This window comes from Procambarus clarkii, chromosome 8 (assembly GCF_040958095.1).
Source record: "Procambarus clarkii isolate CNS0578487 chromosome 8, FALCON_Pclarkii_2.0, whole genome shotgun sequence".
Classification (NCBI taxonomy): Eukaryota; Metazoa; Arthropoda; class Malacostraca; order Decapoda; family Cambaridae; genus Procambarus; species Procambarus clarkii.
Genome location: NC_091157.1, coordinates 12,390,160 through 12,416,765, shown reverse-complemented (window position 1 = coordinate 12,416,765; position 26,606 = coordinate 12,390,160). Strand labels below are relative to the sequence as shown.

General features: G+C 46.3%; 1 protein-coding gene across 2 annotated transcripts in view; it reads left to right on the top strand.

Annotated features, from left to right (window-relative positions):
* LOC123759583 (uncharacterized) overlaps positions 1-25,906 on the top strand; it is a 31,632-nt gene extending 5,726 nt beyond the window's left edge. For both annotated transcript variants that reach the window (XM_045744688.2, XM_045744689.2), the window contains 4 exons: positions 5,445-5,641; positions 9,937-10,217; positions 24,377-24,540; positions 25,647-25,906. In XM_045744688.2, coding sequence (XP_045600644.1) covers positions 5,445-5,641; positions 9,937-10,217; positions 24,377-24,540; positions 25,647-25,771 — 767 coding nt within the window. In that variant the 3' untranslated portion in view covers positions 25,772-25,906. The remainder of the gene's footprint in view (positions 1-5,444; positions 5,642-9,936; positions 10,218-24,376; positions 24,541-25,646) is intronic.
* Positions 25,907-26,606: the final 700 nt, after the last annotated feature.

Below are 26,606 nucleotides of genomic sequence, written 5' to 3'. Positions count from 1 at the left end.
AATCATGCAGCTGTCACACCATCTGCGGCTTTAGCCACTCTTCCTCTCACCGCTGGTCAACACACTTTCATATCACCACACTCAGAGGCTTCCTCATTATCAGCTCACTTCAAAACGAGTTTCTATAAACACTTTCATCAAATCCTTTCACAGTCGGCATGTAATGATCTCTTCACAGTCTCTTTCACAGTCTTATGATCTCTTCTTAACGATCTTCCTTATACTTTTATTAAAAACCCTTCCTTATACTTGCATATTACCAACGTTATTATTTTCTAATTACTAACGTTATACTTTGTTATTACCGAACTTCCTTATACTTTGTTACTTCCAATCTTCCTTATACGTTCCGTTATTACCGACCTTATACTTTGTTATTACCAACATTCCTTATACTTTGTTACTTCAAACCTTATACGTTCCGTTATTACCGACCTTCCTTATACCTTCTCACATTAGAAACCTTCTTTATATTTTGCTTATTATAAACCGGGCTTACATTTTCTCTTGTTACTAACCCCTCTTAAAGTATCTCTTATTGGTAAACTTCCTTATATTTTATTTCATTATTTATTATACTTTCTCTTTATTTCTTTATTCTTTCATTCTTTCGCACTACCCATGAGAGTCCCCCATGAGAGGCTGTTGCATTTATTTATTTATTTATATATAAGAAGGTACATTGGGTTTGTGAGAATACGTAGCATAGTACAGTATTTACACTCTTGTAAAGCCACTAGTACGCGCAGCGTTTCGGGAAGGTCCTTAATCTAACAGATAATCTAACAGATAATTTTAAGTAGGTAAATGTGAGTAGGCATAAGTTGGAGAAACAGGCAAAAGCAACTGGTTAGGAGCTCCAGGAGATATTGGAGTACCTAAACAACAGGAAGCAGAGAGTTACTGTGAGGGGGGAGCGGAGTCACCAGCGGAGTCCCACAGGGGTTCTGTACTCTGGCCTATCTTGTTTCTGATATACGTAAATGATCTTACAGAGTGTATATACTTACTCCTCTCTGGAATTTGATGCTAAAATTACGAGAAGGATTAAGACAGAGAAGGACAGCAGGAGACTATAAGATGACCTCGACAGACGGAAGGAATGGTCCAACAAATGGCTGCTAGAGTTCAACTCGAGCAATTGTAAAGTGATGAAGGTAGGTGTAGGGAGCAGGAGGCCAAACACAAGGTACGAGTTGAGAGATTAAATCTTTCAGGAATCAGGAAGAGAGAAAGAGCTGGGAGTTGATATCACAGCAGACCTGTCCCCTGAAGTCCACATCAAGAGGATATCATCAGCGGCAGATGCAAGCCGCTGATGATATCCTTTACAAGCAGTACAAACATAAGAACGACCTTTGGAAACTTGTGTAAAGAATAATTCAGAATTTGTATCTCATATGTTAGACCAATACCGGAGTACAGTATATGGCTCCAGCGTGGAGTTCATATTTAGTCAAATACAACACAGAAAAGGTTCAGATGTGTGCCACCAAGCTAGTCCTCGAGCTGAGGGATATGAGCTACGAGGATCACATATACGTTAGAAATAACTTTTTCAGTGTCGGGGGAGTTAGCAAATAGAATGCATTAGAACGTGATGTGGTGCAGGCAGACTCCATACACAATTGCAAGTGTAGATATGATGGAGCCCAATAGGCTCAGGATCCTGTACACCAGTTGATTGACGGTTGAGAGGCGGTACTAAAGAGCCAAAGCTCAACCCCTGCAAGCACAACTAGATGAGTAACACACTGCATATTCCTCGACTGCCAGGAAGCATTCGATGCTATTCAGCACAAGAGTGTACTGGTATATCAGGTAGCGTCCTCAGGTGGGTCAGAGTGTTCCTCTCAGAAAGGAAACAAATGGTTACAGTGAGAGCACAGATATCAGAGTGGAAAGAGGCTACGTGTGCAGTACCACAAGGGTCGGTTCTAGAGCCCATCCTGTTTCTGATGTATGTTATTAGAACAAAATTAAAATTTTTGTGTTCAGTTTATAGAAAGTAAAATATGTGAAGTTGTTACAAAGTGAATTATAAAATGCGAATGTTAGTAATATAAGTAGAACATATTTGTATATGCTATATAAATATAAAATTAAACTGCCTTAAATATCTTTAGATGTTTACTAATAATCATTCGATTAGTAAAAAAAAATATTATATCTTTTTAATTTTAACAAAATATTCGTTTCTTGTCCTTTTAGATGCACATGCATGAAAGTACATGTTTTCAATAGTTTCACTGATTTTTTTTATAAAAACAAATATGAAATGATACCTCAAATGCCTATATACGCAAATTTCGATATATAGTCCTTCGTTTTGAAAAATGGTCTCCATTTTGAGTCGTAACTAGTATTTTGGGGGTGTCCTATCTGAATAACTTGTATTGTCATAGTATTGGTGCAAAGTGGCACCTTCATATCACAAACTGTCCCCCATGACGAAGAGGGTAAGACACTCGCCTGTCATCTCGTGAGCGCTTTGTCCAGGGGTTCGTATCTTGGCCGGGGAGGATTGACTGGGTGCCAATCCTTAACTGTAGCCTCTGTTCACCCATTTTTCTATTCATTTTGGGGACAAGTTCTTGGGGTCTTTTCTTAATATTTAAAGAACTTGGTAAGAAGAGCAGTGCGTTAAGCTCCATCCGGTCAGCAAACCCGGCCACATGACTTTAATACCAACGAACTATTTGATAATAGAGAAACTATTATTTATTTAACGAACATGTACTTAATTAACTTAATTCGTATCCCCCCAAAATTAAGGTCATTGGCATTTTATTTTACTTTAGTTATTTAATCTTTTTACTTTTTTATATAGGAAGGGAGTGCCACCTCTGACTGGAAGAAGGGGGACCCTTAACCACGGAGGAAACCACACATAACGCATTAGAGGGAATGTTTAGGTCTCCTCCAATACAATTTCTGTGTGCTTTTCTCCTACCACCCCCTTCCTTTGATTTTTTTTGCTTTATTATATGTTTAAAGATTACAAGATATACATTGGTTGATACAAAGAGTGCTTAAAGGTTATGGATCTCTTAACTCCCCCGCTTCAGGACGGGAACCGAGGATGCAGCAGGCATTTCCCCTCTGGATCGCCACACTGAGGCGCTGAAACAAAAAACTGGCAGCTCTTAGGTCCCTGGTGACGTCAATGAGCTTGGAGCCCAATTCCTTGAGAAATCCCAAGGCACTCTTGCCCCAGGGGCCATGCGTCTCAGTCGCTATGAGAACAAAGATGTATTGACCTTCCAATTGCCCGTATTTGATTTTGCTGTTTCTCTGTGGTTGGCCGCCCCCCTGCTTCATCAGCACCGAAGTGTACATAGGTGTCAGCCAGGGTGGATACACACGTGTAGTCCCACACCAAATCTCTGCCCCCCTTCCAAGAGTATATGGTGATGCCATCAGGGCGAAGTGCGGGGAAATCCGGGTTTTGGACCCCTAGGATGCGAGGTTCTCTCTCCGCTGGGCACTGAGCTAAGACGAGGCTCCTGTTGATGATGTCATTGACCTCGTTGTGTCTCACATGCCAGCCCTTATCTGTTTACTTATATAATTTTTAATATTTTTAAAGTTCTACTAAATGCAACTTAACATTTTTATATTTAATTATTTAGTGTGTGTCTCTTCTATTAAACAGTTTATACTTTAATAGGATTGTCTTATTAATTACTGTAATTATAGTACTGCAGAGCCATTCTCCTCTTGCTTTTTAAGTGACTGTAAAACCTTAATCTGAGCAGCATAGTATCTGGCCAGGAGCTTTATAAACAGGCAAGTGAGTGCTGATTTTCTTATAGGTCACGTAATAAGTCAACGAGGGAACAAATCCACAAGGGCCGTGATATGAGGGTTCAAACTCACGCCCGGGATGATCCCAGACGACGTCTGAGATCATCCCGAGCGTGAGTTCGAACCCTCATTTATTTTTTAATTTGATGCATTACGCTACTGTAATTTGTGTGTATCAACGAGGGACTTCCTTACAACACACGATTTGCTAATTCCCGTAAAGCTTGTAAAAGTACTTCATATATTTAGTCTCGGTAGTAGAGTCGACCTCGTTCTGGACTCTCACTCTAGAGTGCCAGCCCATCCTCCTGTTTCGGTAATACTTGTAGTAACGATGAGGACCATAGTATATATACCGACGTACAACGAAAGTAGAAATCGGCACTATTGAGTTGGACAAACCGGAAAACTATTTTCTACTTATGTAGCAAGGACAACCTAAACTAACCTAACCTAACCGTCCTAGGCCTAAAACGTTATCTGAGGCCTAATATAGTACATGTGTGTGCTATACTAGGCCTAGGAATATTTTAGTTTGTGTTTCAGCTTAATTTATTTTAAAAGAATTCCTTACTAGTCAGTATACTACTATCTAAAAGCTAAGAACATACTAATTCTGACTATTGCATGACAATCGTCACAATGTTTTTAACTTCAGTTTTTCTTACTCAATAAAGTGAATAGTACAAACTTTTTCTATCTAATTCTTTAGAACGGCAATCTTTGTACTATGCTGCACATAGTTACAAGGACTTCTATCTAAACAGGAGAATAGGTTACGAATTCCGGGTTTACATTACATTTTGGGCGCATTTCCTATCACCTCATGACTCTGTTCACCTAGCAGTAAGTAGGTACTCAAGAGTTAGCCAGCTTGTTGTGGGGTTGCATCCTGGGCGGGGTTAGTAATTCGGTCTTGTGGGAGGGAGACTTCTATATTGGACCTCCGTTTCTGCCCGAATCGCTTTGCGTAATAGTGGCTTTAGGCATTGTATGTACTAGCTCTATCTATATATCCATCAACTTTTGTGTCTCGCCCTGTATGTATGTACTTTACCTGAATAAATATTTGTATTTTTGTATTTGTATATAAGCTTAACGTGTATGAATACACTCTGGCTCATTGTCCTCCGACACAATGAATTATTATTATTATTATTAACATCATTATTATTATTTAAGATAAAAGCCCACATTTGTGTATTTGTGAAATTTATGTGAGGAAATTTACACCAAGTCTTTTGCACTCATCTGAGTGCTTTATCAAGGTCTGAGTGTGTGATTAGGACGAGACTTACATTTCAACGTCTAATAACCTGTAAATACACAAATATGGGTTTTTATCCTGTTACTATGTCTGTGATAAGACATTACCATTACTAATTATTACTATTATGATATAAATGTTCAAAATAATGTAGTTACTCACTTACCCTTTACGATTAACATTTTCTGTAAAAAAGTTTCGTGGAATTAGTTGGGAGACTATTACAAATCATTCTTTTGCCAGAATTTACCAGAGGGTCACTGTATCTAAAGTGACCTCGATGAGGACAAGAAACTGGCGACTTATCTAATAAATATATTCAATTTGGTTTATATGTTTTATCTACTCAATAAAAACAATACATCGACAGTGGAGGCCGCACCTAAGACGGTGTCAGAACACAAGATAAACTTCGGGTGGCCAAACTTCTTCAACCCTGAGATGGGCATGATGCGGGAGAAGGGAGCCAAGAAGGGCGACAGTAGCAGAGAAGAGGAGCAGGGCAACGAGCTGGACACCAGTCAGGAGAAGGATGACTACGAAGCGCTCGTAGACTACACTCTCAAGGTAAGCCAAGCCAGGAGAAGGGCGGGTTGGAGGCTCGTGGAAGCTTGAGGAAAACCGGAATGGTGAGTAGAGTGTGGAGAAGAATGGGGTACTCACCTAGTTGTAGTGTATATTTGCGCGTGATGAGCCACAGCTCTTGGGACCCGCCTTTCATCACTTAATCAATTTGTGAATAGGATCTAGAGCCTACTGGGTTCTGCTATATCTGCATTTAGAGCTGTGAAAGGAGTCTGCTTCAACCAATTCACGTCTTAACGATTTCAATTATTCACTACTCTGGTACTGAAAAAAATTACTTCTAATGTTTATGTGGCTCTATTGGGTACCTACTTTCTATCTGTGATCTATTATTCGCGTATTACCCCTTGCTTACTAGTCTATCTTTGTCATGCCTGTCCTGTTTCTTCTCTTCCAGTAACGTAAAATTTATCACCTGTAGTCAACACCTGCACTCATACCCCCTCATCTCTGCGACTAGTCTGGAGGCATACATATGAAATTTCTGCAGCTTCGTTGTTTTGTTTAACGATATAAAGACTACACGCCGGTGCTGCATATTTCAGAATTGGTCTGCCATAAACGATGTACAACTGAACGACTCTTTGTTCAGATTCCTAAAGGCAGTTCTTACATTAATCAACCATCCGTATGAAGCCGAAAATATTCTTTTTTGTATTGAACATATTCTTTGGTAGAGACTTGTAGTGACAGGGTAGGGATAACAATAACCCCAAGTCTTATTCTTTGTCCGATTCCAATAAGATTTCCATTCCCATGTGGTATATTGTGTCCGGTCTCCTGTTCCTCGTACCCAGTTTCATTGATTTGCACTTGCTGGAGTCAAACTCTGATAGCCACATGAAGGATATACTTTCATTTTGTTCAGTTCCCTTTTTATTAGTTTCACTCAGTCTTCCATCGTATTTATCCTCCTCATTATTTTTTCAAGGTCAGCGAACATTGCTTGCATGACTTGCATGGCTTGCATCAGATGTCAACATTGAAGTGACTTTATAACAAATACAAAAGTAATCATTGTAATCAGATCTGTATTTTTTATAGAAAATAAATACTCATTGTTATGGTTGGTATGGTAGAGTACGCGACTGGCAATGATGGGATCGTAGGTTCACATTTACCTCATAGCCCTAGTGGAGTTCCTATTTATTTATTGTATTTTATTATATATATACAAGAAGGTACATTGGGATTGTGAGGATACATAGCATAGTAATTACATTCTTGTAAAGCCACTAGTACGTGCAGCGTTTCGGGCAGGTCCTTAATCTAAGAAAATTTTAAGTAGGTAAATACTTGCAAAATTTATAAAAATGATAACAGTTACATAGCAAGAAAAAAAAATGAGGAGAGAAAATTGTAGGTATATTAAAGCACATAGGTAGCTCAGATTGATTGCAATGACAGTTTGAATGGTAGTTTAACAAAACTTAGCAGGCACAATACAGTATATGACCTGCACATAAAAGAAGACAGCAATGAACACAATGATAAAGTTGTTTGGATTACGTATTTAAAGATTGGGAGATTGGGTAACACTAGATACAGAGCAAATTTAAAGCTCAGTGTAGGAAACTACGAAGATGAAATTAGGTACTTTTTGTTTTTGTTTTTAATTGAGGCAAAAGTTTGACAGCTTTTCAATTCACTAGGGAGTGAGTTCCATAGACTAGGTCCCTTAATTTGCATAGTATTTACACAGATTAAGTTTGACCCTGGGGATATCAAAGAGATATTTATTTCTGGTGTGGTGATAATGGGTCCTATTACATCTGTCCAGGGAGAGTTTCAGAGCAGGATTTGCATTTAAGAACAGGGTTTTGTAAATGTAGTTGACACAAGAGAATGTGTGGGGGGAGTTAATATTTAGCAAGTTAAGGGATTTAAACAAGGGAGCTGAGTGTTGTCTGAAAACAGAGTTTGTTATTATTCTGATAGCAGATTTTTGCTGGGTGATGATGGGCTTAAGGTGGTTTGCAGTGTTAGACCCCCACCATAATTACCTATAATTATAATTATTAACTATTCTCGTTATAATTATTATTATGATACAAAGAGAGTACTCACACTGACGTGATGACTCGATGAGAAAATCCGTAGGAGTCGTGATGAGGATTCGTATCTATGCAGTGGGTGGTCCCACGCACTGGGACTAATTGTGCCAGTGGTGTGGCCTGATTGTCTGGGGCGTGGGACTACCCACCACATAGGTTCGAATCCTCATCACGGCTCTTACAGATTTCTCTCTATTATTATTATTATTATTATTATTGGCCTCATACTCATCCAGTTTGTAAACTCTTGTATATGTTGATGTTAATATACATAATGTTGTTAGTTTAATTAACTTATTGTTATGCGCCCTGTACCCATCCTGTGAGCAGTAGTAGAAAAAGTTACAGAGGCATATAAGGGGATCAAGAATTGAACCCAAACATTCGTTTAACTAAGCACGTTACAGTCCTGATGAGCTAGTTACACAATATGTTGCAATAGTAAATACAAAAATATCTTCATAGCATGTCAAATTAGCCTCACCGTGATCTCAAGAGACACTAACAATTAGAGTGAGAGTTTATTAATTGACAGAATTACATAAAATAATAATATTATGTAATATTTAAACATACACTCCCCAACCACAGTGGACGGCAGCAGAAAGATTACAATCAAAGGTTGCCCTAAAAACATTGTTTCTTTTTGACGGAGGTGACATCAGACAAGAGGGACAAATTCCCAGCGATAGACCTCCTCATAACTAAGACTAAGCCAAGTAGTAGTAGTAATATTTAGAAGTCTGATATTTTTCTAGGTGATCCGTAGATATTTGAAGTTACTTGCACCTCTTTATAATGATTAGCAGAGATAGTGTAGAATTCTTGTTTATTTCTGTTTTATAGTTTAGTTGAAGTTTTTGTTATATTAGTGTTAGCAAACTGTTAATAGCCAATCAACCTTTTAGTCAATGAATGAGTTCGTAAAGACTATCCTATGATTTTGTAGGGTGTTGGTACGGTGCTCTCTTAATGCCTCCTTACTTAGGTTTCTGAATGATATTCTAACTTTTGCCAGTATAGAGTACGCTGCTGTCGATATCCTATTTATATGTGCCTCAGGAGTTAGATTAGGTGTTACGTCCATCCCCAGGTCTCTTTCTCGAGTCGTCACAGGTAGGCAGTTCCCCCTCATTGTGTACTGTCCCTTTGGTCTCCTATCACCTAATCCCATTTCCATAACTTTATATTTGCTCTTGTTGAACTCCAGTAGCTGTTTCTCTGACTATCTCTTCAGAGAATATAATGTTCTCTAGGTGTGCAACCAATCTTAGTCTAATTATTCTTTCAAGTATTTTGAAGGGGATGCTTGTCAGTGATACAGGTCTATAGTTAAGTGCCTCCTCCCTAACCCCCTTTCTTGAAAATCGGTACGACATTTTGTCCTCTTCCAGTAATTGGGCAATTCTCCCGACATAAGTGATTCATTAAAGATGCTTGCCAGAGGCATGCTGAGGGCCTGTGCTGCCTCTTTTATTATCCACGGTGATACTTTGTCTGGTCCAACCGCTTAAGTTGCATTCAGTGTTGTCAACTGTTTCATTACCTCCTCTGCTGTCACCTGATAGTCTTTCATCTAGGGTAATCTCTTCTAACAATGGGAGCTGCTCAGGCTTGGTTGTGAACACTCCATGGAAACTTGCATTCAGTGCCTCACAGATTTCCTTGTCACTTTCCGTATATGTCCCTTCAGTTTTCCTTAGTCTTGTCACTTGGTCGGAGTGCACTTGTGTGTGTGTGTGTGGGGGGAGGGGGGGGGCGTGGAAAACATCATCAAATACTATGCTTATGGTGCTAAGTTCATTCATAAGATGAACTATATATCTTGATAAATTCACCACTCATAAAAAACTTTAATTCACATAATTTGCTTTCTGGACATATACTCTTGTAACTCTCTGAATATACTCGTAAAATAGATTAGCTAGTTAAAATTACAGATTTGTACTTTGGCTTTAAAGAATAAAACTAATTAGTGTAAACTATTTGTAACTATCTTTTGTATTAGTTAGGGCTCTAGCTTGACTCTCTTCCCTTTGCTGTGGACAGCAAACAATGCCAAACAATGTCTGGGCCTCTAAAAACGTATCATCGAGACATTTGGTTAGTTTCATCTTCCTGCCAAATATTTATAATGAAAATGTATCACAATTTCGGATAAATTTATGCAACGTCTGTTTTCTATATGGAATTTTTGTCAATCTGAGAATATTTGTGTCCAAGGGAGGCCTGCGGGGGACCCTCTTGTTGCTCAATTCCACCACCATGGGGGATGTGGGCAACTTGACCGACAGCGAGGTGGTTGACCTGACGGAGGCAGCAGCCAAGGTGATGCAGGAAGAGGATAAGCAAGACGCGGGCGGCAGCGAGGTGACAGCTGAGGGCGTGAGGCTGCGGATGCCCCTCGTCAGGAAGAAGCACACGCCGGAGCTGGGCAAGTACGGCGCCAAGGTCACCTTCTACGCCAGCGAGGAGCCCACCAAGTTCATCTACTACGGCAACTGGTGAGTCGGAAATAATAAGCGGACTTTTAGGTCAAGATTCAAGATTATATTCTGCAAAGTTTGGCATAATTTCTCAACGTGGAATTGGGGTGGACGGCAGAGCGACGGTCTCGCTTCATGCAGGTCGGCGTTCAATCCCGGACCGTCCAAGTGGTTGGTTGGGCACCATTCCTTCCCCCCCTCCCAACCCATCCCAAATCTTTATCCTGATAGTATAAATATCTTTCGCAAGGCAAGATATTTATCGGAAGAAAGTGCCAAGCCATTACGACTGTATAGCACTTGGAAGAGATGAGGATAAGGATTTGGGACAGGGCAGACTGAAGGAATGGTGCCCAACCATTAATGGTGTCCTGCACTAATGGTGTCCTGCACTAATGGTGTCCTGCACTAATGGTGTCCTGCACTAATGGTGTCCTGCACTAATGGTGTCCTGCACTAATGGTGTCCTTCATTAATGGTGTCCTCCACTAATGGTGTCCTTCATTAATGGTGTCCTCCACTAATGGTGTCCTCCACTAATGGTGTCCTGCACTAATGGTGTCCTGCACTAATGGTGTCCTGCACTAATGGTGTCCTGCACTAATGGTGTCCTCCACTAATGGTGTCCTCCACTGATGGTGTCCTTCATTGATGGTGTCCTGCACTAATGGTGTCCTGCACTAATGGTGTCCTGCACTAATGGTGTCCTGCACTAATGGTGTCCTGCACTAATGGTGTCCTGCACTAATGATGTCCTCCACTAATGGTGTCCTCCACTAATGGTGTCCTTCATTAATGGTGTCCTCCACTAATGGTGTCCTCCACTAATGGTGTCCTCCACTAATGGTGTCCTGCACTAATGCTGCCCTCGATTTATGTTTCCCTCCATTAATGCTGACGTACACTAATGTTCTTCATTAAATGGTGTCCTCCACTAATGTTATCCTCCACTATAAATGTTCTCCACTAATAATGTTATCCACCTATATTGTCCTCAACTAATGCTGTGCTCCAATAATATTCCACAATGTGCAGCAATAAAGGTAGCAGGGTGTTGTTGATAGTGGCTATCTAGGCTTGGCTGGTGATGGTGAGGTCGGCTGGGCGTGTCGTGCTTTAGGGCCGGGCGGAGAGGTACCAGGGGTCCAAGGGCCGGGCGTGGAGGTACCAGGTGTCCAAGGAAGGACGAATCAAGCTTGAAGAATTAAGAACCAAGAATGAAGTCACACAAGACACCAGACAAACCACTCGACTCCAACCAGTCCAAGCCACTCCCCTCCAAGCTCGCTAGCCACCCCCGCTCCTGTGCCAGGTAAGTTCACTATACGGGGTCGCCATAGCCCGTGCTACTTGGAACTTTTTGTTCCCAGTAGCTGAATCTAAAACAATAATTCGCTAGCCTTCAAGTCATCATGACCACCAAGCAGCCTTTTCAAAACCTGAAGAAATGAAGATCACAGTATGAAGTTATAGTATGACAACGGCTCCCAGGTTGAAATCTCGGGAAATAGGATGAGGACGGCAGGAAAGTTAAATGGCCGTTCCAATTTGGATTTCATTTCCTTCCCAAATCCAAAGTGGAACGCCGTTGAACTCTTCTGCCATCCTCAGCGGCACCCTCATCCTATTTTTTAGAGATTTCAATCTTATCGTTACACAGGGACGTTAGTAAGAACTTTTTTAGGGTCAGAGTAGTTAACAAATGGAATGCATTAGGCAGTGATGTGGTAGAGGCTGACTCCACACACAGTTTCAAATGTAGATATGATAGAGCCCAGTAGGCTCAGGAATCTGTACACCAGTTGATTGACAGTTGAGAGACGGGACCAAAGAGCCAAAGCTCAACCCAAGTATAACTAGGTGAGTACTTCTTCGTCCCCTAGCTTGCCAAATTCTTTGGCCCTTGTACTTAGTTCCTTGTCCCAAGTGTGTTCTCCGGTAGCGCCGGGAATGCAGACACAGATATGGGTTGGCCATTCGAGGTGCGGTGGAGGCTTTTGTCATCATCTTCTTGATCTCGTGTCTGCGGTGGGGCAGTCCGGCGGTGTGGTTGCGGTTTTGGGTGCATTTACTGCACTTTGCCGCGAGCTGCGTCCACTTGCTGGATGAGTATACTGATAACACATGAAGCATTGCCTCAGCTTCAAGTTTCGCTCCTTCACGAGCCCGGGTGGTGTCGGGATTCCGAAGCACAGGAATCCACTGGATGTGGCGAGGTCCACCACAGCAACAGTGGTGAAGGACATCTTCAAGGCCGCCCGTTGGCTCTCGTCGCTGGTGATGAGTTTCGCTGTGGTTATCGTCGTGTCAGGATTTTCAGTGTTAATGCTAGTTATGATTTCGTTGATATCACGGTCGGTGATCCATGTGCTCTGACTTATGGCGAAAACAGCCGTTCAGCTATGTAGCGGTGTGATGGAATGAGCGGTAAAGTTGCCCGCGTAGGGGGCGAGAACAGCTTCTGAACATCACTGAAAGAAAAGTGTTTCATTTTTTCACAGTTCCGAGAACATCACTGGAGAAAAGCAGTGTTATACCGTCACGGTCATCTAGAATGTCGGGAGGTGAGACGGGGACAGTGGTGTTGATTGGACGATTTCACTTTTGGTGAGAACATTGTCCTCCCGAAAGCACACTTTGACCTTGTGCATCATGGGACAGGTGCATCTTGTGCCTTAGATGCTCTGGCTGGCAGCTTCTTCCAGATGCTGCCCCCTCAACGGGTCGCAGGAGACTTGGATGAAGTGTCAGAGAGGACACGTCCTCTCCCGTGGAGTGTGTGCAGGCTACTCCTGTGATCCTGTCATGATCTGATCTTGTGATTTTGTGACCTTGTGATCTCGCTAATGTTCTGTTCTGCTAATTTTGTCCTCTAATTTTATCATTCATTAAAGTTGTCCTCATCTTATGTTGTCCTAGACTTGTGTTATCTACTCTTGTTTTCTTCCACTAATGTTGTCCTCCACTAATATTTTTCTCAGCTGATGTTATCTTCGATGCTATATCCTCCACGCCATGTTGTCCACCACGCCATGTTGTCCTTCACGTCATGTTGTCCTTCACGTCATGTTGTCCTCCATGCCATATGTTGCCCTCCACACCACGCTGTCCTCCACGCCACGCTGTCCTCCACACCATGTTCTCCACGCAACCCGTTCTCGCACTTGCGCACCTCCACCTCGCACCTCCACACCATGCTGTCCTCCACGCATGTGGCCACTCAGGCAGTCACCTCCAACGCTTCACATGTTGCAATGATAGCACAGATTTTCTTATATTGATCATCTCGTCGCTTTTCGCAATATACCGTCCAAGAAGAGCGCGCTAACCTCAGCAGAAACAGTAATTTACGATAAGATGAAAACGTGCTCACCTGAATAGACATTAACTATGTATCCTATATCCGGGAATCCGTCCCCCGCCTTTGTTATGGAGGGATCACCTCTGCCAGTGTCCCCACAGGGGACTCGGGCGTAATCTAGCAAATAGCAAATCCCTAAATCTCATCGCGGCCTTAGTGGTTCCGCAGACTGCATTAATATGTAATGAAAAGTACAGTACCTGTGCCCGGAGGCTTCGCTCTGAGTAGTTGAAGGGGATGGCAGGCCACGGCGGCTTGTAGAGGGTAGGACACGGTGCTTGTAGAGGGTAGGACACGGTGCTTGTAGAGGGTTGGACACGGTGCTTGTAGAGGGTTGGACACGGTGCTTGTAGAGGGGTAGGACACGGTGCTTGTAGAGGGTAGGACACGGTGCTTGTAGAGGGGTAGGACAGGGTGCTAGTAGAGGGTAGGACACGGTGCTTGTAGAGGGTGGGACACGGCGCTTGTAGAGGGGTAGGACACGGTGCTTGTAGAGGGTAGGACACGGTGCTTGTAGAGGGTAGGACACGGTGCTTGTAGAGGGTAGGACACGGTGCTTGTAGAGGGTAGGACACGGTGCTTGTAGAGGGTAGGACACGGTGTTTGTAGAGGGTAGGACACGGTGCTTGTAGAGGGGTAGGACATGGTGCTTGTAGAGGGTAGGGCACGGTGCTTGTAGAACGTGGGACACGGTGCTTGTAGAGGGTAGGACACGGTGCTTGTAGAGGGTAGGACACGGTGCTTGTAGAGGGGTAGGACATGGTGCTTGTAGAGGGTAGGGCACGGTGCTTGTAGAACGTGGGACACGGTGCTTGTAGAGGGTAGGACACGGTGCTTGTAGAGGGTAGGACACGGTGCTTGTAGAGGGTAGGACACGGTGCTTGTAGAGGGGTAGGACATGGTGCTTGTAGAGGGTAGGACACGGTGCTTGTAGAGGGTAGGACATGGTGCTTGTAGAACGTGGGACACGGTGCTTGTAGAGGGTAGGACACGGTGCTTGTAGAGGGTAGGACACGGTGCTTGTAGAGGGTAGGACACGGTGCTTGTAGAGGGTAGGACACGATGCTTGTAGAGGGTAGGACACGATACTTGTAGAGGGGTAGAACACGGCGCTTGTAGAGGGGTAGGACACGGCGCTTGTAGAGGGGTAGGACACGGCGCTTGTAGAGGGGTAGGACACGGCGCTTGTAGAGGGGTAGGACACGGCGCTTGTAGAGGGGTAGGACACGGCGCTTGTAGAGGGGTAGGACACGGCGCTTGTAGAGGGGTAGGACACGGCGCTTGTAGAGGGTAGCCCCCTCCCCGCTCAGCTCGTTGTCGCCGTGTGGGGGCTTCGTGGGCGGCTGCTGGAGTGTGATGCTCCTTAGGACAGTCCTCTGTCCTTTTCTAGCCTTGTGCTCCTGCTGCCGTCCTCTCCAATTCTGCTGGGCACCTTTTCCTTTTCCTTCTGTTTCGTTTTTCTCCCCCCTCTTCTCCTATCTGCTTGCCGTTTCCTGCCGACCTTTTGCTCGTTCTGGTTCTTCCATGGACTTCTTCTATTTTGACGCCCGGGTGCTTGAGGAGGCATACTCATGCACCCGTAGAACTGCAGTACCCGACGTCGAGAGCGAGGGGACCCTTTTATTGTCAATCCCCACTTCGTCACTGAACCCGATCTCGACGGACTGTCGGTTTCTTAAGGTGGCGTTTGTGGGGCGTATACTCACGACGCACCCCTAGGAGGCCCCGACAAGATCGGCGATAGCTTCTTGTTGGGTGTCCTGCCTCTAATTGTGGCTCCATGGTGGGTGTGGGGGCTCATTCGTGAGTGAATTCTTAATTTCGTCAAGATGATAACCCCTGTTTCGGCTGCTTCTGGCTTACCTTTTCAGGCTCGTGGGGTGGGCGACCGAGCCCCCGAGTCGGTCCGTATTGGAAGACCGGGCTCTGTAGCCTCCGCTGCATTGGGCCCCGACCTTGCTCCTCCTTTGGCCTCTCTGACTCCTTCCCCTGGCTCCCCTCCCTCCTCTGTGGTTGGGTCGAGCCCCAAGCCCCCAGTGGTGACTACCTCGTCCCCTGGCGCGGCTCCTTCTCTAGTTGTAACTACTGCGCCTTTTAACCCCTCTCTCTCTGGGGGTTCTCACCGCCGTTCTCGTCACGGCCGCCCTCGCTCGATTCCTTCCAGTTCTGCTACCTATCAAGCCTTGTTTGGTCCCGCTTCGTGGGCCAAATATTTTGATCTCCTCCCTCTTGATTCTGCGCCTCCTGACGATTTCTCCCTTCATCGACATCTCATTGATTCCGTGGATGCCTCCATTACTTTCAACCCCACTCGTCTCGGTACACGTGTCGTTGCTGCTCCTTCTCAGGATGCTGCTTCCCGCTTGGCTGCCTTATCCTGCCTTGGCGAGGCCCCGTTCGGGTCTCGAAGAACGCTCAATTGAATGCCAGTGTTGGCACTATTTTGCTCCCGCCCCATGTTGCAACCGGTGTTCGGGACCTGCGCGACTGCCACGACGATATTCGCCATATCCTCGCTGCCCAGGGCCATTCTATTCTCCAGGTGGACACGTTTACTCGTCCCCCTCGTGGTAGTCGCCGTCAACCCCTCCGGGTTGTGAAGATTACCTTTGATGGTAGGACCCTTCCACCCTCTGTCATTCTTGCTGGTGCTAGGTGCTCTGTCCAGGAGTACATTCCTTCTCCTCGGCTCTGCAACAAGTGCTGGAGGTTTGGGCATGGTGCCCTCCGCTGCTCCGGGACTGTCTCTCTCTGTCCTTTGTGTGGTGGCGAAGGTCACTCTAAGTCGGAGTGCACTTCTCCCCAGGCTCGTTGCCTCAACTGAGGTGAGGCCCATCCTACCTTCTCCCGTGCGTGTGTCCATTACAAGCTTGAGGCAGCCGTCCTCAACCTGAAGCACCGGGAGCGTTTATCTTTTCCTGAGGCGAGGCGCCAGGTTCGCCGGCTCCCGCCTTATGCTAATATCTCTTATGCTCGCGTGTTGCGCTCTTCCTCTCCTCGTCCTTCCCGCCTTCCTCAGACTCACAACCGTTTCCGGGCCTTGGACCCTGATGCGCCCACTGCCCCCTCCTCTGTTCCTTTGGGTTCTCTCCCGAAGAATCCTCCTCCTGGTCCTCTGTCTGGGGTTCCCCTTCCTTCTACCCGGTCTGTCGTGTCTTCTGTGTCTTCTTCCTCGTCCCCCTCCGATCCTCCTTCCCATCCTCTTCCTCCATCTATTGGCTCTCCCCACCGCCTGTCGGTGCGGGCGGATGTCCATCGCTCTCCTAACGGCCGTCGTGTGTGCTCTCGTTCGGCTTCTCCTGTTGAGACACTGGAATCCGTTGCCCGGTACGTAGTTGCTGGGACACCGGTCTCTTTAAGTCAGAAGCGTAAGCCTGGCTCCTCTCCTTCCTCTTCCCCGGCGGGTAAGAAGGCTTCGCTTTCTTCCTCAGCTCCTCCTTCTGGCTCTGTTGCTCCTTCCCCTCCCGTTTCAGTGCTTGCGCCCCCTGTTCCTGCTATGGAGGTTTCTTTGGCCCCTGCTTCCCTTTCGGTTGCTGCTCTTGCTGGGGTGCGCTCCCCTATTTCTACTCCCCCTCCTCCTGCTGCTGTCCTTGACGGCTCCTCTCCGTTGCCTCCTCCTCTTCCTCCTCCTCCTCCAGACCCTGCCCGCCCACCTCTGCTCTGTTCTCCCGTTTCCTTCCCTCCGTCTTTGCTCAGTTTACCCATGCCCCCTAACCCTGACTTTGCTGACCCTGATCCCGACCCTGATATTCTTTAACGTGCTCTGTTGGTCTTTCGCCTTTGTTTCTTCCTTGTTCTCTGTTTTTGTCCTTTCTCTTCTCGTCGTTGTCCATTCTTCAATGGAACGTTCGAGGTTATTACGCCAATTTCCTCGAACTCCAACTTCTGATTTCGCGGTTTTCGCCCCTTTGTGTCTGTCTCCAGGAGCCCATGCTTGGTGCTCGTCCTGGTCGTTTTCGTGGCTATTCCTTTCTCTCCCCCCCCCAGCCATTGCTGGGGCTTCTAATTCTTCTGCTCTTTTGATTCGGGCTGATGTTCCCTTTGTTCCTTTACTTTTTCCTTCGCCTCTCCATTGTTCTGCTGCTCGTATCTTTGTGGGGAAATGGTACACAGTTTGTTCCATTTATCTCCCCCCGAGTGTCCCGCTCTCTCTTCCTGATTTGAAACACCTCCTGGACTCCTTGCCGGAGCCTGTGCTCCTGCTGGGTGACTTCAATTGTCGTCATTCTCTTTGGGGTGACGTTCTGACGAATACCCGGGGTCGCCTCCTTGAGCCGTTTCTCCTCTCTTCTTCCCTGTCTCTTCTGAATTCTGGTGAGCCCACTCATTTGGACTCTCGGACTCGCACCCTTTCTTGTCTTGATCTTTCTCTCTGCTCTTCTTCTCTTTACTTAGATTTCACGTGGCAGGTTCTTGATGACCTCCATGGAAGTGATCATTTCCCCATCCTTGTTTCCTTTTTCTCTTTTCGCCCTTCCCTCTCTTTCCCTAGGTGGCAGTTTGCTAAGGCAGACTGGACCCTATTTACCCTCAGTGCTGCTCTCCCTGACCTCTCCCTTCTGCCTCTCTCTCGCGCTCTCCTCCTTTTTCATGACACTGTCTTCAACGCTGCCCTCCGCTCTATTCCTCGCTCTTCCTCTCGAGGTCCACGGAAGTGCGTTCCCTGGTGGAATGCGGACTGTGCTCGGGCTGTCCGCTGTAAGCGTGCAGCCTGGAAGAGGCACCGCCGTAGGCAGACGACCGATTCTTTTCTTTTCTTTCGGAAAGCGAGTGCGGTGGCCCGTAGGGCCATCCGTACGGCTAAACGTGAATGTTGGGCATCTTATGTCTCGTCAATTACGTCCGAGACCCCTCTGGCCCAGATCTGGAAGCGTATCCGCAAGATAGCGGGTAAGTTCGTTCCCGATGTTTCACCGGTCCTTCACCTCCATGATACTCTTGTGGCGGACCCATTGCAGGTCGCTTCCGAACTGGGTTCCCATTTTTCTTCTGTTAGCTCTGGTCTTCATCTTCCCCAATCTTTCCTTCTTCGTAAACCTGTCCTTGAGTCTCGTCCTTTAGATTTCTGCACTCATCTTCAGCTTCCCTATAATGATCCCTTCTCTCTCTCTGAACTTCGTTCTGCCCTGGCCCTCTGCGGTTCTACGGCGGCGGGCTCCGATGGTATTCATTATGAGATGCTTCGCCATCTCCCTCCGGGCACGTCTCAGTATTTACTGAGTCTGTATAATCGGATCTGGGAGTCGTCGTCAGTCCCTGAGGACTGGCTCGATGCCGTTGTCCTCCCTGTTCGCAAACCGGGGTCTCTGGGTACTTCCCCTAAGGACTTTCGCCCTATTGCTCTCACAAGTTGTGTCTGCAAACTCTTTGAACGTATGGTTAACGTTCGTCTGATGTGGTTCCTGGAACACCATCACCTCCTCTCCCCTTCTCAATTTGGTTTCCGCAAGTGCCGCAGCACGACAGATGTCCTGGTGAACTTGGAGGTCTATATTCGTACTGCTTTTGCTGCGAAGACCTCCGTTGTTGCCGTCCTTTTTGACCTAGAAAAGGCTTACGACACCACTTGGCGTTATCATATCCTTTCTCAACTTCATTCTTTTGGCCTTCGTGGTCATCTCCCTCTCTTTCTCCGCAGCTTCCTCTCTCGTCGTTCCTTTCGGGTGCGCCTTGGTACCGCTCTCTCTCCCTCTTTTCAGCAATACGAAGGTGTGCCCCAGGGTAGTGTTCTGAGCACTACTCTTTTTCTTGTTGCCCTCAATGGTCTTCTTTCCTCTCTTCCTTCTGGTGTCTTCTCCGCTCTCTATGTCGATGATCTTACCCTTTGTTGTCAGGGTGATGATTCGCCTCTCCTTCAACGCCGGCTTCAACTTGCAATTGATGCCGTGTCGTCTTGGGCCACAGGTCATGGCTTCAAGTTCTCTACTTCTAAGACTTGTGCCATGACTTTTACGCGGAAACGGGTTGTTCTTCGTCCCTCTTTGTCGCTTTATGGTCATCCCCTTGAATACAAAGATTCCGCGAAGCTTTTGGGGTTATTCCTTGACACTCGTTTGTCTTGGTCTCCCCATATCTCTTACCTCCGTGTTGAGTGCTCTAAGGCCCTTACCCTCCTTCGGGTCTTGTCCCATACTTCTTGGGGGGCAGATAGGCGCACTCTCCTTGCTTTACATTCCTCTCTCGTCCTGTCTAAGCTCGATTATGGTTGCCCTGCTTACTCGTCTGCTTCTCCTTCTACTCTTCGCCGTCTTGATGCTTTGCACCATACTGGGTTGCGCCTCAGTTCTGGTGCCTTTCGTTCGACTCCCATCCTTAGCTTGTATGTTGACACTGGCTTCCTGTCTCTCCAGGACCGCCGTGATCGCTACTGTCTTCGCTATCTTGCGCGGTCCTTGCAACATCCTTCCTCTCGCCTCTGTCGTGCTTTAACTTTTACCCCTCCTGCGGTTCCTGTTCCTCTTCACCACCTCCCTCTTTCTGTCCGGTTATCTCGCCTACAGGATTCTCTCTCCGTTCATATTTCTGATGTTTATCCTCGTGTTGTTCCTTCTTTGCCCCCGTGGAGGGTCCCTCTTCCGCGGTTTTGTACTTCCTTGACCCGTATCACTAAAGCTTTTACCCCTCCTGCGGTTCTAAAACGCCTTTTCCTCGAGCACTTTTCTTCTCACTCCCGCTCCGTTTCTGTCTTCACCGATGGGTCTAAGTCAGCGGACGGTGTTGGCTACTCTGTTGTTTTTCCTGATCGCACTTATATGTGTCGCTTGCCTCCGGAGACTAGCATCTTTACAGCAGAACTTTATGCTATTCTCTGTGCTCTTCGTCTCCTGCTTTCTCGTTGTCAGTCCTCCTTTGTGGTTGTTGTTGACTCTCGTAGTGCCCTCATGGCTCTCGGGTCCTTTAATCCGGTTCATCCAGTAGTTGTCGAGATCCAGCATTGGCTGTTTCTCGTTCACAGTAAATTTAAGTCGGTTGAGTTTTGTTGGGTTCCCAGCCATATTGGTGTGTCTTTAAATGAGCGTGCGGATGCTGCCGCTAAGGAAGCTGTCCGCTCTTGTCCCATCTCTCGTAAAGGCATTCCGTATTCCGACTTTTACCCAGTTATCCATTCCTCAGTTCTTACCCGTTGGCAGGCTTCTTGGTTGTCTGTTACTGGTAACAAGCTACGTACTCTTAAATGTTGTGTTTCCTCGTGGCCGTCCTCCTTCCACCGTAACCGGCGGTGGGAAACAGCTCTGGCGAGGTTGCGTATTGGCCATACTCGCTTAACCCATGGTCACTTGATGGAGCGCCGCCCTGCTCCTTATTGTCCTAGTTGCATTGTCCCTCTTACGGTCGTGCATGTCCTTCTTGAATGTCCTGACTTCCAGGACGAGCGTGTGTCTTGCTTTCCGACCGCCCCTCGCGGTCACCTGTCCCTCGATAGAATTCTTGGTGACTCGGATACTTTTGATATCGTTCGCCTTATGCGTTTTTGTTCTCGTATTGGCATCCTTGGTGATATTTAGCGCCCTCTGATTATTTTGCGTATTTGATGGTGCTACATAGCCTTCCCGGTTTGGTGCCTTCTTTTGATAATTACTTACTTACTTGTAGAGGGTAGGACACGGTGCTTGTAGAGAGTAGGACACGGTGCTTGTAGAGAGTAGGACACGGTGCTTGTAGAGAGTAGGACACGGTGCTTGTAGAGAGTAGGACACGGTGCTTGTAGAGAGTAGGACACGGTGCTTGTAGAGGGTAGGACACGATGCTTGTAGAGGGTAGGACACGGTGCTTGTAAAGAGTAGGACACGGCGGCTTGTAGAGGGTAGGACACGGCGGCTTGTAGAGGGTAGGACACGGCGCTTGTAGAGGGTGTAGGACACGGCGCTTGTATAGGGGTAGGACACGGCGCTTGTAGAGGGGTAGGACACGGCGCTTGTATAGGGGTAGGACACGGCGCTTGTATAGGGGTAGGACACGGCGCTTGTATAGGGGTAGGACACGGCGCTTGTAGAGGGTGTAGGACACGGCGCTTGTAGAGGGGTAGGACACGGCGGCTTGTAGATGGGTAGGACACGGCGGCTTGTAGATGGGTAGGACACGGCGGCTTGTAGATGGGTAGGACACGGCGGCTTGTAGAGGGGTAGGACACGGCGGCTTGTAGAGGGTGTAGGACACGGCGGCTTGTAGATGGGTAGGACACGGCGGCTTGTAGAGGGGTAGGACACGGCGCTTGTAGAGGGTGTAGGACACGGCGCTTGTAGAGGGGTAGGACACGGCGGCTTGTAGATGGGTAGGACACGGCGGCTTGTAGATGGGTAGGACACGGCGGCTTGTAGATGGGTAGGACACGGCGGCTTGTAGAGGGGTAGGACACGGCGGCTTGTAGAGGGTGTAGGACACGGTGCTTGTAGATGGGTAGGACACGGCGGCTTGTAGAGGGGTAGGACACGGCGCTTGTAGAGGGTGTAGGACACGGCGCTTGTAGAGGGGTAGGACACGGCGGCTTGTAGAGGGGTAGGACACGGCGGCTTGTAGAGGGTGTAGGACACGGCGGCTTGTAGATGGGTAGGACACGGCGGCTTGTAGAGGGGTAGGACACGGCGCTTGTAGAGGGTGTAGGACACGGCGCTTGTAGAGGGGTAGGACACGGCGGCTTGTAGAGGGGGTAGGACACGGCGGCTTGTAGAGAGTAGGACACGGCGCTTGTAGAGGGGTAGGACACGGCGGCTTGTAGAGGGGGTAGGACACGGCGGCTTGTAGAGAGTAGGACACGGCGCTTGTAGAGGGGTAGGACACGGCGGCTTGTAGAGGGGGTAGGACACGGTGCTTGTAGAGGGGGTAGGACACGGTATGATTCATGTATGGTAGTATTGTCTACCTTCATGTATGGTGTGGGGACAGGGGGGGAGGACTTGGTTACTTTTTTGTTTTTATTGTTGTTCTTCCTGCAACACTGTACAATGGCACGCAAGAGCACCATCACTGGTAGTGGTCACACTACAAGAGGTCACCTTTGCAGAAAATCCCCACAAATCCACGGGCGAGAGAAATCGCCGAGGTGCTGCTGTATCTCAGGTAGAGAGAAGAGCTATGTGTCAGGACGTGACGGGTGGACCTGCAAGAGCCCGCTGGTGGACACGCTGGACACATGGGTCTGGGCAACCCTCTCCAACGGAGCATACAGGTACCTCCCGTCATTGGGTCGTTAGTCCCTCAACTGCTAAAGCAATCTGAAGGCTCAACTAATGGGCCTTCGCACCGCGTTTACTCGCACTGATGATTATCCCTCTGTTTTTCACACCAGAGGAGTTCATTGCTGACAACATGCAGGATTTTAGCCTTGTCTCACATCGACGGGACCGTTAGAGCTCTACCGATCTGCTTGGCATAACCACACATACACAGTGTAGATGATGAGTCACAATAACGTGGCTGAAATATGTTGACCAGACCACAGACTAGAAAGTGAAGGGACGACGACGTTTCGGTCCGTTCTGGACCATTGTCAAGATCGACTTGAGAATGATCCTGGACGGACTGAAACGTCGTCGTCGTTCCTTCACTTTCTAGTGTGTGGTCTGGTCAACATACACAGTGTATGTATGACTATTTGTGCGCCACTCACTGGGTTCGCGCGCTTGGACCCACAATATCCCCGACCGTCCAAGTGGTTGGGCACCATTCGTTTCCTCTGTCCCATCCCAAATCCTTATCCTGAACCCTTCCAAGTGCTATATAGTCGTAATGGCTTGGCGCGTTCTCCTGATAACTTCTTCCCTTTCCTTGGACCCACAATGTCCCCATGGGTCTACACACACACCTCGACCCCAATACTGTGACCTCACGTGAAGGTCATCCCACTTACAACCCAACAACTCTAAGGAAAGAACTTGACAACAGTTCTGCTTCCTAGTTTATACGTCACTGATACACTGGTAATCACTTGCTCTTGACATATCACTCCCCAGTGAGTCTCACGGGTCGTTAACTATAACACTGAGTTTTGAAGTCGTTACACCACTGACTTTCAGCACTTGCAACTGAAGGTCACCTCACTCTTTCCTCTGTACCATAACACACGTGACTCTACGAGGGTTATACACACTGTCTCATAACACACCCAGCTGGAGACGGCTTCTCCATATCCGTACTTGAGACGTAATTACCAGTTAAATCCTTCTTCAGATGTTAGTCCAATCTCACCTACAATCAACAGTGATTTATTTTCATCAGCAAATGAAGAACGGCGACGTATCGGTTGTCCCGGACTATTATCTCATCACACGACATGATAATGGTCTCCAGGACGAACCGAAACGTCATCCTTCATAATCAGTTCTGGGTTGGATATCAATCCCGTAACTCAATGTGTCCTTCCTGAGAGGTGCTTCTCATCCACTTTAGCATTCTGCCATATACACTTTAGAAGCAGGATACATCATCCTTCTTCTATAGTGCTCTACGAACCTTCCTTGGATTAGTCTGTTATAATATTTCCAGTCCACCAAAATGTTTACTTCTCTTAGGTCTGTTCTGGACAGGTGCTTCCCAACCCCACTGAAGAGTCTGAGGGTGTCCAACAATCTGTTCGATTCTCGCTGTATCTTCCTCGTGTCAATCAAGGGTAGGGTTCTAGTCGCTTTTGATAGATCGTTCATTGATCCTGATGGATTAGGCACCACATTCAAGCGCAGTTGTGTGTGTATCCGCTTCGCATTCACATGTACAACTTTGAGAGGCCTTCTGGGAGTGAGTTTGAATCTCAACTCGATGTCATTGAGTTTTCACACACACAAAAACAATGAAAAGCGTACAAACAGGTGTATTTATACAGGTGCGGCAAGGGAGGACGGAGCGCTCCCGTTGACAATCTTGACCGGTGTTGCCTGGACCACGACAAGTGCTACGGCCGCCTCGTCCGCCAGTGTCCAGACGTCTGGGATAAACCCTACGGGCGGATGTACGCCTGGACGCTGCTGGAGCAGGAGACCGTGTGTGGTGAGTCTCGCCTCACGCCATTCACACAGTGTTTGTATATGTTGAAACATTACCTGTTGCAGGTAATGTACAAGTTACATTGATGATGCATCAATATGTACAAGTTACATTGCTGATGCATCAGTACAAATAGTTGCAGCACGAATAATTTGAGTTGGAAAGTTGGTGCTGAATAGTACTGTAAGTACTATTCAGTATTGCAAGTACCGTCTTCCTCTGATAACAAAAGTTGTAGATATATAATACTAACAAATATTATAAACGAAAGAATTTGCTTGTATAGTTCAAAAAACAATATAATTAGCTATGCTTACAGTATTTGCCTTGGTAAAATATAGTATATAAACGTCTATTCTTCATAAGTAAATTATCTTAATTGACAATTCAATGTCATCATATCCCGTTGACAAATTAATGTTCTCCCATTACTTTCTTGAAAAATCTTCGATTTTCTAATTCTGTCATTTTTTGGGACTAATCATTTTTTAGAGTGCTTTCTAAAATAATATTTTCAGCCTTTTCCGTCCAAAGAAGTCTTATCGAATTGGCTCTCAATTCCAACAAGTGCAACATAAAACTTAATGCTTGCTTTGTTACTGTTGATTCTTGCTTTTCAATGCACAGTTAAATGCTCTAAACTTATCAGACGTGATCTGACTTAAGCTTTAGCCCGCTCTAGTATAGCTTTTTCTCTCTCTTCTGTTGCTATCTCTTTTCTGTATTTCACCTTTCTCTTCACCACTGGGCTCTCTGCAGTTTACTGTATCCTTATTGTCTCTGATTTTCTTATCTTTCCTTTCACTTCATTTTTACCTGATAATTTCTCTCCCACACTCTAAGTGCTATGTAGTCGTAATGGCTATATAGCTATAGCTATACCTTTATAGATTTAGCTATATATAGCTTTCTCCTAATAGTCCCATTCCCACTCTCTTAACCTGACTAGGCAATGGTCCGGACGAAGACAAGTGCCGTCACTTCCTTTATTTTCAGACGTGTGGGTTGGATGCCTAGTAACCTAATTACTTACTCGACAAATGAATGTTTGCATCCCTCTGACAACCTGATTATTGCGGGAGAACTAATATGGTTGTGTTCATCAACAGTTCGGTCAGAGTCCTTCTGCGTGAACCACGTGTGTGACTGTGACCGACAGGCTGCCAAGTGCTTCAACCACTACCTCTCCACGCCCTCAGAGATCGCCACCCATCTCGGCACTAAGACATCCTAAGATCACTGTCTACCTAGTCGCCAAGAAATCCTAAATTTGGATATTTTGTCTGGACGCCAAGGGCCTCTTTGGGATGTGTTAACCGCTGGCTCCAAGACTCCTAAAGATGACTGGTCAATAAAGCATTAAATGAGAGCATGAATTCATTAAAAACACATTTTTATTGGTCATTAATCGCTTGGGCATTAATGCACCCATATTTTTTGGACGTTTTGAAAATGCCTTATAAAATCCAACTTGCATGTTTGTTGCTGAAACGGTTGTCAAGTTAGAATTAGAGTAACAGATAATAGAAAACGATGTGCCTCAGTTACTGTTGCGCAACAGTTATGTGATTGAAGAAAATTTTCGATAAAAGCCAAAACGTGTATGAATACACCCTGGCTTCCTGTCCCCCGACGCAATGAATTAAATTAAATAATGACGCAAAGTATGCGAATAGTCCTGATGACAGAGTTTACATTTAGTCATAAGTATAGTCATACAGACATCAGCAGATGTTACAAACTCCCAGAGGTACATGTAGCCGAGCCTGAGCCTAGTAGTGGTAACATCTAGACGCAGACGAGGAGTCACAATAACGTGGCTGAAATATGTTGACCAAACCCCACACTAGAAAGTGAAGGGACGACGACGTTTCGGTCCGTCCTTGACCATTCTCAAGATCGACTACGAAACGTCGTCGTCCCTTCACTTTCTAGTGTGTGGTTTGGTCAACGTAACATCTAGACGTCTGCTAACCTTATTGGATGACCCATAGACGTGCGGTTCTTCCTGTATAATAGAATGATGATAGATGGAGTAACTGGTGTAAAATTTACTTTGCTTCAAGTCT